The 13,682-nt window shown below is 31.7% G+C and overlaps 1 protein-coding gene and 1 long non-coding RNA gene across 3 annotated transcripts in view; one reads left to right on the plus strand and one right to left on the minus strand.

Annotated features, from left to right (window-relative positions):
- The window catches only part of LOC127734520 (uncharacterized), a 40,709-nt gene that overhangs the window by 25,987 nt on the left and 1,040 nt on the right, over positions 1-13,682 (minus strand). The window lies entirely within an intron of this gene.
- Positions 1-13,682, plus strand: part of LOC127734496 (eyes absent homolog 1-like) — a 118,705-nt gene that overhangs the window by 22,772 nt on the left and 82,251 nt on the right. For both annotated transcript variants that reach the window (XM_052244396.1, XM_052244415.1), the window contains exon 3: positions 3,686-3,816. In XM_052244396.1, coding sequence (XP_052100356.1) covers positions 3,733-3,816 — 84 coding nt within the window. In that variant the 5' untranslated portion in view covers positions 3,686-3,732. The remainder of the gene's footprint in view (positions 1-3,685; positions 3,817-13,682) is intronic.

Raw genomic sequence — 13,682 nt, forward strand, 5'->3', positions numbered from 1 at the left:
ACCGTCCTGTCTGTCCATCTGTCTAACAGTGCAACTCCTCCTAAATAGCTAAAGGGATATTGGTGAAACTTTACAAGGTTGTCAAACATTACCTGGAGATGTACATAAAGCAATGAAATCACTGTCTTGCATGTTAAAGGGGAAGTAATCAAATTTACTTACTTCAGTATTGTAATATGTGGTAATATTCTCTCCTCCTAACTGCCTGTTATATACAATTATTGATGAAACTTTACACAGTGGTAGAACACAACATGAGGATGAGCAAGAAGGAGTAAAATTCTATCAAGTTAAAAGAGAGATAATAAAATTTACCTACTTCAATATGTCTTTTGTAAGCTCAGCTTCTCCTAAACAGCGTGAAGAATATTGATATCACTTTTCACAATTGTAAAAAACTACCTAAAAATGTGCTTAAAAGAATATAATCTTGTTCCCACCAAGAAAACCAAACTTTTTTATTTTAATATTGCAAGATGTTGCAATAATCTCTCGAAAGTGCAACTACTCCAAAACATCTTTGTAGTTATTGATGAAACTTAACACAGTTGTAGGGATGTAGTTATTGATGAAACTTAACACAGTTGTAGGGATGTAGTTATTGATGAAACTTAACACAGTTGTAGGGATGTAGTTATTGATGAAACTTAACACAGTTGTAGGGATGTAGTTATTGATGAAACTTTACACAGTTATAGGGATGTAGTTATTGATGAAACTTAACACAGTTGTAGGGATGTAGTTATTGATGAAATTTAACACAGTTGTAGGGATGTAGTTATTGATGAAACTTAACACAGTTGTAGGGATGTAGTTATTGATGAAACTTAACACAGTTGTAGGGAACTATCTGAGGATGTGCATACAGGAATAATATCTCTGTGTTACATGTTGAAGGGGACTTTTAATTGTCTTCTAGAAGACTGTAAAATAACATTTTTACATTTCCTTTTTTGTTATTAGTCCCTACCGACGAAGTCGAAGGGGATTTAAGTTTGCACTCTGTCTGTCTGTCTGTCTGTCAGTCAGTCTGGCAAATCAGATTTCCACACTTTTTTTCTTCATGCTTGAAGATATTGGTTTGAAATTTGGTATTTAGTTTTATCATGACAAGTTACAGATCAAGTTCGAATTATGTTCCGCTCTGATGATTTTGTGCATAGTTATGGTCCTTGTACTTAAAAAATTCACTCAAATAATCAGTTTTCCACACTTTTTTTTGTCATAATTGAAGATATTGATTTAATAATTGGTATATAGTTTTATTATGACAAGTTACAGATCAAGTTCGAATTTTGTTCCGGTCTGATGATTTTGTGCAGAGTTATGGTCCTTGGACTTAGAAAATTCACTCAAATAATCAGTTTTCCACATTTTTTTTTCATCATGCTTGAAGATATTGACTTGATATTTGTGATATAGCTTACACCATGACAAGTTATAGATCAAGTTAGCATTTTGTCCCAGTACAATGAATTCTTAACCGGTAGGGGACTATGTATTGTCATGCAATACTCTCGCATGCTTGTTTTTATATGCCCGTCACGGGACGTATTATGGTATACAAATGTCGGGTGTCCGTCCGTCTGTCCGTCTGTCTGTCCGTCTGTCTGTCCGGCGTAAACATGTCGCACCCTAACTTGAGAATGACTTATCCAAATTTCATGAAACTTAACATAGTTGTTTCTTATGATGGTCAAACGATCTGTATACTTTTTGGTGAAAATAAGATTAAAACTTTTTGAGTTACGAGACTTAGTAACTAAAACAGGTGTGTGTTTTTTTTCACATGTCGCGCCGTATCTCACAAACAATTTATGATTATTGCTTAAAACTTTACACACTTCTTAGTTATATTAATCTTAAGATCTGTATACTTTTTGGTGATGATTCAAAATTTTATTTTAGAGTTATTGAGTATTTTGTTAAAAAAGGGGGAGGGGTTTTTCACATGTCGCACCGTATCTCAAAAACAGTTTATGATTATTGCTTAAAACTTTACACACTTCTTACTTATATTAACCTTAAGATCTGTATACTTTTTGGTGATGATTCAAAATTTTATTTTTGAGTTATTGAGTATTTTGTAAAAAAAGGGGGAGGGGTTTTTCACATGTCGCGCCGTATCTCAAAAACGATTTATGATTATTGCTTAAAATTTTACACACTTTTTAGTTATATAAATCTAAAGATCTGTATACTTTTTGGTTTTGATTCAAAATTTTATTTTAGAGATATTGAGTTTTTTGTAAAAAAAAAAGGGGGGTTTTCGCATGTCACGCCGTATGTCAGAAACTATTTATGATTATTGCATAAAAATTCACACACAAGACGACGGGCGTATTATGCGCTCATGGCGCAGCTGTTTATTATAGACTTAGTCACTATTAATTTAAATATATACTAAATACTTAAGTAGTACCGTAAATTCATAAATTATTGCATGCATTTATTATTGGGATTTTGACATGATAGCCAAAATTTGAGAATAATTATTGTGATTATAGGAAAAGCTGCAAAATATGTATGTGTCAGATTTCAGATTAAGAGTTCTTATTGTGATACTCATCCAGTTGCATTATTCGCAATAATAAAAACCTAGCAATAATTTCTGAATTTACAGTGTTGTTGGGTGGGGGTATACTTTTGTGAGTTTACTCACAGTTCTAGTATTTTAAACTGTAGAAGTTAGAAAATATCTGATAGCTGTAAACTTGATGTTGAGATCTTTAATGTTGAATGCTTGGAATTATAAAAAAGAATAATCTACTAAACATCCATCTAAATTGTCAGACAGTTCCGTATTGGAGTTATTGCCCTTCAAATATATTTGTATGAACTTTTGTCTTGATAAAATACTGAAAAGAAAGAAACTTGTTGCAAAATTGATAAAACAAATATTTATTATCAATAAAATATAGTCTGAACTAAGAGTAAATTTAATTATCCTGATTTATAAAAAGATATCAGTAGGGCACATTTTTTGTCAGATGAGTGATTCAGGCTCTAACGAACAATGTTTTTTTTTGCTTTGTTTGTATACTTGAGTCTTTTTCCATAGTATTGTAAGGGAGGCAATCCACGGTAAATACAATAAAATAAAACTAATTTTAAATAAATTTTTTTTAATGGGTTTATATTAACAAAAATATTGACTTAAAATGGTACACTAGTGCTGTGCAGACATATTTTTGGAAGAGATAATTTGTGAATCAAGTATGTCTAATTCAGCTATCTCAGCAAAACAAATCCTTAATCATTTGAAAAAAATCAGTTGTTTAACCATTTTACATTGAGAATATTATTAATACCGTGAACCAACTGACTTTCATTAGCACTTGATTTTTGCAACTTTCTTTGAAGAAAAATAAAGACAAGTATTACAAAAATATGATCTTCTCTTATAAGAATATATACATCATCAAATTTAGGAAACTCTGAAATTAATTCTTGCGGCAGTCGACAAGAAAGGTCAAAATGTGGATTAAAGCATATTCCAAAATAAAGTGGAATACACTGAGTCCAAAGTTAATTTACCTCTGTTGTAGTCATAACAATGTTCTAGTTTAGATTCCACAATAATCCTTTTTTCACTGTTATTACTATAAAATGCAATATAACATTTTATTTCTATTATGTTTTAGAAGTTCAGCCATAAGAATTGTTTATGATTTTTTTTTTACAGCAACTATGGTGAAGATTAAAGCAAGGTGATTAAACCACTGTGTTACCATGGCAACTGTGACAGAAGAGGTTAACGGGTTTAGCCATGGAAAAAGATCGGTCTCCCCAGATTCTGTTATTCAAGAACAAGAGGTGAGTAACAAGGAAGATAACTCTTGATTTAAAGGAAGGTAAAAGATATGGCTGTGGTTTCATAGAGAGGTGAGTAGCAGGGAAGATAACTCTGATTTTAAGGAAGAAAATTGATCTGGTTGTGGTTTCAGAGGGAGGTGAGTTACAAGGAAGACAACTCTGCTTTAAAGGAGGGTAATAGATATTGTTGTGGTTTCAGAGAGAGGTGAGTAGCAGGGAAGATAACTCTGATTTTAAGGAAGAAAATTGATATGGTTGTGGTTTCAGAGGGAGGTGAGTAACAAGGAAGACAACTCTGCTTTAAAGGAGGGTAATAGATATTGTTGTGGTTTCAGAGAGAGGTGAGTAGCAGGGAAGATAACTCTGATTTTAAGGAAGAAAATTGATATGGTTGTGGTTTCAGAGGGAGGTGAGTAACAAGGAAGATAATTCTGATTTAAAGGTAGAGAATTGATATGGTTGAGGTTTCAGAGGGAAGTGAGTAATCAGGAAGACAACTCTGATTTAAGGGAAGAAAAATGATCAGGTTGTGGTTTCAGAGGGAAGTGAGTCACAGGGAAGATAAATCTGATTTAAAGGTAGAAAATTGATATGGTCATGATGGTTGTAGTTTCAGAGGGAGGTGAGAAATAAGGAAGATAAGTCTGGTTTAAAGGAAGAAAAATGATATGGTTGAGGTTTCAGAGGGAAGTGAGTAATAGGGATGACAACTCTAATTAAAGGAAGAAAAATGATAAGGTTATGGTTTCAGAGGGAAGTGAGTAACAGGGAAGATAACTCTGATTAAAAGGAAGAAATGAAATGGTTGTGGTTTCAGAGGGAGGTGAGTAACAAGGAAGATTAATCTGATTTTAAGGTAGAAAATTGATATGGTTGTGGTTTCAGAGGGAGGTGAGTAACAAGGAAGATTAATCTGATTTAAAGGAAGTAAATTGATATGGTTGAGGTTTCAGAGGGAGAGGAGTAATAGGGAAGATAACTCTGTTTTAAAGAAAGAAATATTAAGGTTGTGGTTTCAGAGGGAAGTGAGTAACAGGGAAGATAACTCTTGATTCAAAGGAAGAGATGAAATGGTTGTGGTTTCAGAGGGAGGTGAGTAATCAGGAAGATGAGTCTGGTTAAAAGGAAGAAAAATGTTATGGTTGTTGTTTCAGAGGGAAGTGAGTAATCCAGAAGACAACTCTGATTTAAAGGAAGAAAAATGATAAGGTTGAGAAATAATATTTTATATAAACTTTTTTGCAAACTATTTCAAGAAAATGCAACATTTTTATTGCAGATTTTGTGCTGAGATGACATTAAGCAATAATCAATCAATCATCAATCAATCATTTATTGCTAATGTCCAAACTAGGCATGCTTCTTAGATAGCTTAAAAGTGTCAATTGCAATATCTTTTTATCTTCAAGAATTACATTTGAACCTCTTATACTGCTTATTAAACTAATTACCAAGTGATGAGGTGAAGTAATATAAGTGCAGAACAGCAGAAATAATTATAACTAAACTTTGAAATGCAGGGGTATTTTATATTGTAGTTTTTGGTTTGATTTAAATTATAATGTGCCATTATATTAATGATAATAATCCAACCAAATATTAAACTTATGGAACCAGTTTTATCTCCTTTAATAGATATATAAATTAACCTTAGTTACAGCAGAGGGGTTTACTGGTTTAATTTGTCTCTGTTCCTCCCTGTGTACATCTGTCTTTAATACGTTTTAGTCCCATTTTCCTCAGTAACTTAGACAAGGGGATATAATTAGTGAGCAATATCATGAAAATGTTATTTAAAAAAAATGTAGAGAAATCATACAAAGGGGGATAACTTAGATTAAATAATAACCTTGAACAGGATAGTACTTGTGCTTATTCTATTTAGAGAAGGCAGGTGACACATGTTCTTTGACAACTCTCACTTTCTTTTTATTTGGTTTTTGATTTACAAAGTCTGAAGATTTTTCTGGCCTGTAATAAGCCAATTTATTTTGGACATGTCTAGTAGACAACAGACTTATATAATGCTAAATGTTTTTTAAAGAAGCATCTTTAATAGTATTCAAGCAATGGTAGCGAATAAAAGTTTATCTAACCTTATGTGATGAAAAAAAAACACTAATTTAAACTTTCAAAAACAATGTTATCCATTATCAGAACATACTTACCCATTCTGCATGTGACTTATCAATTGTCTGGTAAATAAAGGAACCAGTCAAAATCTAACATGTTGTACTGACTGGGTACTGCTTGATATTATTCTGTTTTCAAAAGAGACGATATTATGTAAAAAACAAGAAACACAGCTATCGAAATAGTCTTAACTTTTTAGTTTTAAAATGAGAATTAGCGAATGAGCAAGGTTAAACCATGATGCCTCCTGATCCAGAGCACTGCATCAAACTGGTCTCTATTCACACAAGTAAACGAGTGTTAAGTCTGAAACAAACATGTTGGCTTTACATTATCTGATCAAATAGACTAAGAGTTTGGAAATTTTTATGCTCCCCAGTGAAAATTTTGGAGCATATAGTAATCACTTTGTCCATCCATCTTTCCGTCAGTCTGTGTGTCCCAAACATATGGTTTCCAGATAACGAAGTGAATATTCCTTACTGGGTTGAAATGAAATGTATACAGATGGATGATAAAGGCCTATTGATTTTGAGGTCAAAAGGTCAAAGGTTCTTCTTACTAAAAGTTTTAGGAACCTTTGACTGTTGACCGTTGGTTTCTGGATGAATTCCACTATGAATTGTAACATATTTATACTGTTGATAAATTAGCAATGAAGATGCATGGTTGTCACTCCAAGTATACTTGTTCTTTGAACCCTTGGATAAAAATATATTTACCTGAAATTTGCAGTTTGGGAAGCATCCGTTTGCAGTACCTGCTTTTTACTTGTTTTTCTTAGAAATTTTATGTCAAGAAATGTAGCTTATGATAATGTTGATAGTGAAACAATTGTTAAAAAATAGTTTTATACTTGAATTACTCTGGAGTTGTCTCTCTTTGAACAAGTTATTTACATGTGTACTACAATTTAAAAGACACTATGAACTATTAAATATTTAAAGTCCAAATATTCTAAAATGCACCTTTAAAAAAGGTGATAAATAATTTCAAGATTTCAGTGTATCTTCTTTTTTGACATCACTGCTGTACAAATTTTACACTTAAATTTCTTCATAGTTTGTCTTGAATGTCACAGCAGCTTTTAACCATTTCTGTTTTCGATCTGGGTTGAAGACTATGTGTATTTGACAGCATGTATAAGAATGATCCTTTAATTCATCAAGTTGAATTACTAAGATTGATTGATTGTTGCTTGTTTAATGTCTTTTGATAAATGTTTTATACATATTCTTGATAAGTGGAAGAAATATATAACTGCTTAAGTTAAAAACTTTTGGGGGTATTAAACATACAAAATTTGAAAACAAATAGTTTTTTTGAGTACAATAAGGTAAAGACATTTAAAATAACTTATCTTTTAAAAAATAATAGAAATTTAGTGCAACAATAATACAAACAAATGTGTTTTTGTCTTTGTTAGTTCAGCAAAGGTCCCAGTATGAAATACTCCCATTACAGAAAGTCACCAGTCATTTGAACTGATATTGGAATGTGCTCTGAAAAGTGTGCTAAAATAAATATGTAATTGTTCACATCTTTTGCTTTGGTGTTATATGGATAGTTTTGCCATTGGCAATCTTACATACCACATCTCATTATTTTTATAAGATATTTTGAAGCAACTTGACCTCAATCATTGTAAAGGTTTGTACTTTCTGAATGATTCCTTTCCTTTGTAATTAGCTACTTTTAATTCTATATACAGTCAAATTTACACATTGTTCAATTTTGTTTACTTTTTGGATTCAGCATACAACAGTTTAATTTAAAAAAAAGAATGAATGATAATATTTTCACCATTGACTGTTTATGTTATAAGTTTAATGTAATAATCATGGATGCTCAATGCACTTTATTCTTTTTATAACACATTGTTACCTGATGGAGGGGATAGGCACACTTTGGGCCTCTAGTTTATAGTATGACTATAGAGTCAGAAGACATTTATGATTATTTACAAACTTCTTTATACTTCATGTTTTTATTTATGATAATAAAATGACCATGGGGTAAGAGATGTCCATGGACAACTTATGTTATTTTTAGAGCTGTTTCAAGAAAGTTGACCCCATATTATCCTTTTTATTTTTTCAGCTTACTTATCGCTTCATTATAATGGTCATCAAGACAACATTGACACTACATCTGAAGAATTCAAACTTATTTTTACATTTATTGTAACAAAGTAAAATTTTCATTGGTTATTGAACTTAAAAGTACACATTTTTGTGGGTACCTATATTTTGAAGCTAATAAATTTTGACAGCGTTTTAATTTTGTTGGACAATGAAGTGAATGGTTTTGAGGTAGGCATCTGATAAAACACCTGAGGAGAAAATTACAGGTCATACAAGTCGATGTACTGTTAAAAATTGTTAAAATATGTGGACAATAAAAAATGTGATTTTTTGAGAATAAATCAGACAGATATGTCAGATTATGATTGGGTTTATCACTTCTTACATGCATGTGTTAACTACAAACATTTTAAGCTTAAGTTTGAAACTTCACGTGTTGAGGGGTACTAAACTTACAAAGTTTGAAAACAAATAGTTTTTATGAGGATAATAAAGTAGGGATTCTGATATAGTCCTTCTTTTCACAGAGGAGAGATAATGATAAACAGCTATCTGAATGGATCGAATATCTCCCCAGCTGTGGACAAAATCGGTACAGAATTTTATGATTATCAATAAAACCAAGAAAACTACTTTTTTACATAAAACAGTAAATCGTTACAGTGGTAAAGGGTCATTTCTACAATCGTAACTCAAAGAAGCTGTCAAACTTTAAAAGAAAATTACTGTCTTGTTTTTTAAAGATGAAAAATTTTTGTCAGATTGGAAGATAAGATTTTTATGACTTAACTGTTTCGCATCATTAAATTTTACTGAAATAAATTTGGCATGAAATAAAAGTACTTTTCAAATAATAAGTGATACATTTGTAACAATTAATAAAACCACAGGCAAGGAGTTTATTCTCATAAACAAATTAAAAGTTTAATGGATTGTAACAGGTTCCATACTAAACTTTATTTAATGAAATTATTGTAAATGAATTATTTCCTGAACATTTAAAATACCTACCACACTGGTAGCAGTTTGTGTAATAATTAAGGTCTGTTAAAAGTGTAGGAGCTTGCCACTTAATAGAACTTATAGAGTTCACATTATTCTGTTCATAAATTTAAGTGTTTGCACATGGCTTAAAAAGTGGTTCATTCATTAATTTGGCGATTTTGGTTTAATTCTCAATGTCCAAAAAGCCATTATAAAAGTTACAAAGTGTTTAAAGTAAGTTTAAACTTGAAATGAAACTGTCACTGTGATCTGTCATATTTGATGTAATTTATATTTTTCTAAATCTGGATTTAAAAATGCAATTCAAAACAAAACTATTTTTTTCACAAGACATATGCCATAATGCTTTAAACTAAACCTGTTATACTAATTTTTGTAGCAAGTCTTTGCTTATGAGTAATTAAAAAAATGCAAATGTTAGGTATCCAATAAAGCTATTTTAGTTGTACATACACGACCTATTTTGACTGGATTTCTGTCTGCTGGTACCCTTATTATTACTATCTATTATGTAATTAACTTTCTGTTATAGAAATTGATCATTTGATTTATGTGGGTTTTTGTGCCGATTTCCCCAGACAACTCATTTGGATGGTTTTATAATAAAGTTTTTTGCTGATGATAGTAGACCAAGCATTACAGAGTTTTGTTGTTGTCATTTTCCAGATGCTTCTTCCTTTGGGGTTCATGAAATATGTATCAGAAAATATGAGTTTAACATGGACGAAATTCCATCTGTCATCAATAGCAATCAATCATTCATCGACATTTTGTTTCTCTTATGGCAGAGCAATATTATCAAAACAAAGCAAAAAACAGGTTCTGCTTATGTGAAAACCAAACAAGTGATTATGTAGGGTTATTAAGCACATTCATTTCTGACAGCAACCTTTAATTGACACTTATTCTTTCTACAGTGAATCTTTAAGTACATCCATCCCTCTTGCCACTTGTCTTAATGTCAAAGGTAAAAGAAGACACTTGTAAGGGTTCTACAGGTAAAAGACACATGTGTTAGTTGAGTTAAATGTTATCTGTGTATATATGGTTGTTATTCATAACATCTGGTTCAGGTTCTGTGTGTGCCTGAAGTTGACTATTTGGTAACATTTGGAAGCCTGTTGGAAGTTTGGTACATATGTATTGTGCAGAAGACATGGCTTAACGTTCGTCTATTAGTAAAAGATCTTTTAAAATAAAGAAATTCTATCAGTTATTTAGAGTTTAGGGTAAAGTTCACCAGTTGGGTTTAGGTTCACCTGTTTAGGTTTCTTGTACAGCTTTACAGGATTATGTTATATGAAAAACGCAAAAAGGTCTTTCTATGTAGTAACACATGTTGTTTTGGTGAACAGTTTTAGGAGTCGGGGGAAATTCCCAAAGTTAAAGATGGTCAACAGCTAATGTTCTGCATAAGTTACTCAACATAATCAGTTAATGACATGATAAAAGATTTGTCTGTAAATTAAGATTCTACAAATTTGAATGTTTTGAAGGAATCCCTTTTCTTTTAAAAGGTTTTTAAAACATATCTCACCTTTAAAAGATATTTAGTTTACATTGTTATACAAGTAACATGTATATAAGTTAAGCAACTTCCTTCAAATATTACTTATAGCAAAATAAGGAAATGTGGTATGATTGTCAATAGCGTCCAATGGATGTAACTATATGACATGATATTATACTGAATTAAAACTATTTACTGTTTTTCCATAGTCAAGGAAAAGTTTTCAATTTATTACTGAATCAATTCTATTATATTGTTTTTTAAATGACAATACTTAAGTTTTTTGCCACTTTTATTGCTAGAAATAAAACTAAGATATGAATTGAGTCTACATTATTTATTTATGTCCATCTTTTTTATTTCCTGGTTCTTTTATGAAGAATAATAAAAGGATCCTGGTATGTTTTATATGTTACTATGCGGGAAGAAAATTTGGAAGGAAATTCTGTGAAAAATATTTGGAACAGGATACTCGGTTGGAATTCAGTTTTATGGGTTTTTTCTTGGGAAAACAGTTATTTTTAGTTTTTATTGCCCTTTAACACTATAATAAGGTTTGAAACAAAAAAAGTATTATGTCAGTGCTCTCCTGCACAAAGTTTTACATCTTATAAACCTGAGTGAATCTAAATTTGGGAAAATTATCTTTCAATGAAATTGAAATTGTAAGTTTACATAATAGTAGATATTGGATATTGTTGTTCATGTCAAGATTGATAATAGATCATAATAGGGTTTTACATTTACAATCAGTTGACTCGAGCTGTTGGTACTTTTCCTTGACCATTCAGGCATATGTTTTCATTGTTGGACTTTTTTCTTGTAATATGTCAGTCTTGGGCTATTGTTTCTATTCCCCAAAATATTATGGCAGTCTTGGGCTATTGTTTCTATTCCCCAAAATATTATGGCAGTCTTGTGATTTTAATATTATGTCAGTCTTCTGATTATTGGTACTATTTCCAGTTAATTAAGACATCCTTTATTGGCCCTTTGAGAGTTCACAGTCCTTCATGTAAGTCTTCATTTTATTTGGTATTACACCCCTACTCCAGGAATGGGGCTATAGTCAATATGTTGAAAGAATTTAATAAAAAAAATGTACACATTTCTACGATACCACTGAACAGAATGACTTCATATTTGTACCAGCAGCTCAACAGTGATGAATTGTCACATGTAACATTTTCGGATCTGTCAGAGACACCTACTTCCTTTTTTGTCTTACTTTGAGTTACAAGTGGGTGTATGCTTAGCACAACAAACTCTGCATTCTTCTTATTCTGTCTTAGGACAAATTACCTGCTTTACCAAACCTTAGTCTTTTTCCTTTTTCTTGTATTCCATTATGATACTAAGTGGTGATAAATAAAGAATCAGTAAAAGATTAAACCCATCATCCTGTATGAGCATAGGACAAATCATGGTCAGTCTGAGACAGACAGATAAACTTTGAACTCAATTAAGCACCTGTATTTCATCTCTAGGCAACAGACTGGCAAGGTCACTCAAAATGTTTCAAATTGGTTTGTGTTGCTAACCCAACAAGCATGCAACATGGATTTAGATCAAAGACTGGTTGAATCTGAGTCAGAAATATTTATCCTCATGAAGTGACACATCGCCTAGTAGACAGTTACCGTTTGATCTATAGATATAAGAAGATGTGGTATGAGTGCCAATGAGACAACTCTCCATCCAAGTCAAAATTTATAAATGTAAACCATTATAGGTCAAAGTACGGTCTTCAACACGGAGCCTTGGCTCACACCGAACAGCAAGCTATAAAGGGCCCCAAAAATTACTAGTGTAAAACCATTCAAATGGGAAAACCAACGGTCTAATCCATATAAAAAACGAGAAACAAGAAACACTTATGAACCACATCAACAAACGACAACTACTGAACATCAGATTCCTGACGTAGGACAGGTGCAAACAAATGCAGCGGGTTTAAACGTTTTAATGGTACCAAACCTTCACCCTTTTTCTGAAACAATAGTGTAACATCACAACATAGAAAGACACACTGTAAAATATCAACTGAAATAGCTTAACTCAATCAAAGGACATATTAACACCAGTGAACATACACTGAACAAATAAATTTGACCTATGATACAAAGTAAATACAAAATAAATAAACTAAGGGAAGAACTAGCACATTAGAATGTTGGTTTAATACAAAGTAGGGTTCATATATGCTATTGTTCTTGATCTGAAGATGGTGGAGAAATAACTGGTTGAATATTCAATATCTACTAAATATATGCATATCATGAGGCTGACCAAATTTTTTTTAAACAGACAGGCATTTGTACATTTGACCTGAAATATTTCAGCCCTGAAACTTGGTTTCTGGCTGCTGTATCCCCTCCAAGCTCCCTTTGCCCATTGTGTCAGTCTGCAAAATAAATTAGAACCAGCAGGAGACTGACAGAGAATCGTTAAGACAGGTAGTTGAACAATTAGTCTGACATGTTAACTCTGTGTTTAAAATCACGGAAGAAATGCCAAGTACAATCACAAGATTGATCTAATGAGAAAAACACAAAGTCTAAATTCTCCAAATGTTTTTCTAACAATATATAATTAGATAAAAATATGGAGATTTCTTGTAAATCTTTTATCTGTAGTTTACAAATGTTGTGAAAGAAAATCTGTCACACAGAAAACATACATTTTCACTAATGATCTTGCACTTCTCTGATCCTGGTCTTAACTATGTTTTAATGTGTTATACCTTTGTACCTTTGCAAGAATTTGAACAGAAAATCAAGCTATTTTATGCTTTCATCAAATAAAGATGACTCATAAATATAGAACTTCAAGATCAAGTCTTTGTTGATTCTATTGGTCCTGCTTTAAAATAATTTAAATTGAATTTTATAAAACTTTACTCAAATCAGGCGGGCAGTTTTTTCCCTGCACTCCTACTGTGGGGGATATGGTGGTATTCTCCAACAGTCCATCTGTTCTTCTGTCCTCTGAAACACATCAATATTCAGAGACCACTTAAAAGAAAGCTTGCAGGTAACTTGGTAGGATAATTTGTCATCATGTTCTCTTTACCATACTGGACTCTCTTTTACATTTTACCATTTTCAAAGTTATGGGACTTTGACTATTTTTTT

Source organism: Mytilus californianus, unplaced genomic scaffold (assembly GCF_021869535.1).
Source record: "Mytilus californianus isolate M0D057914Y unplaced genomic scaffold, xbMytCali1.0.p SCAF_1, whole genome shotgun sequence".
NCBI lineage: Eukaryota > Metazoa > Mollusca > Bivalvia > Mytilida > Mytilidae > Mytilus > Mytilus californianus.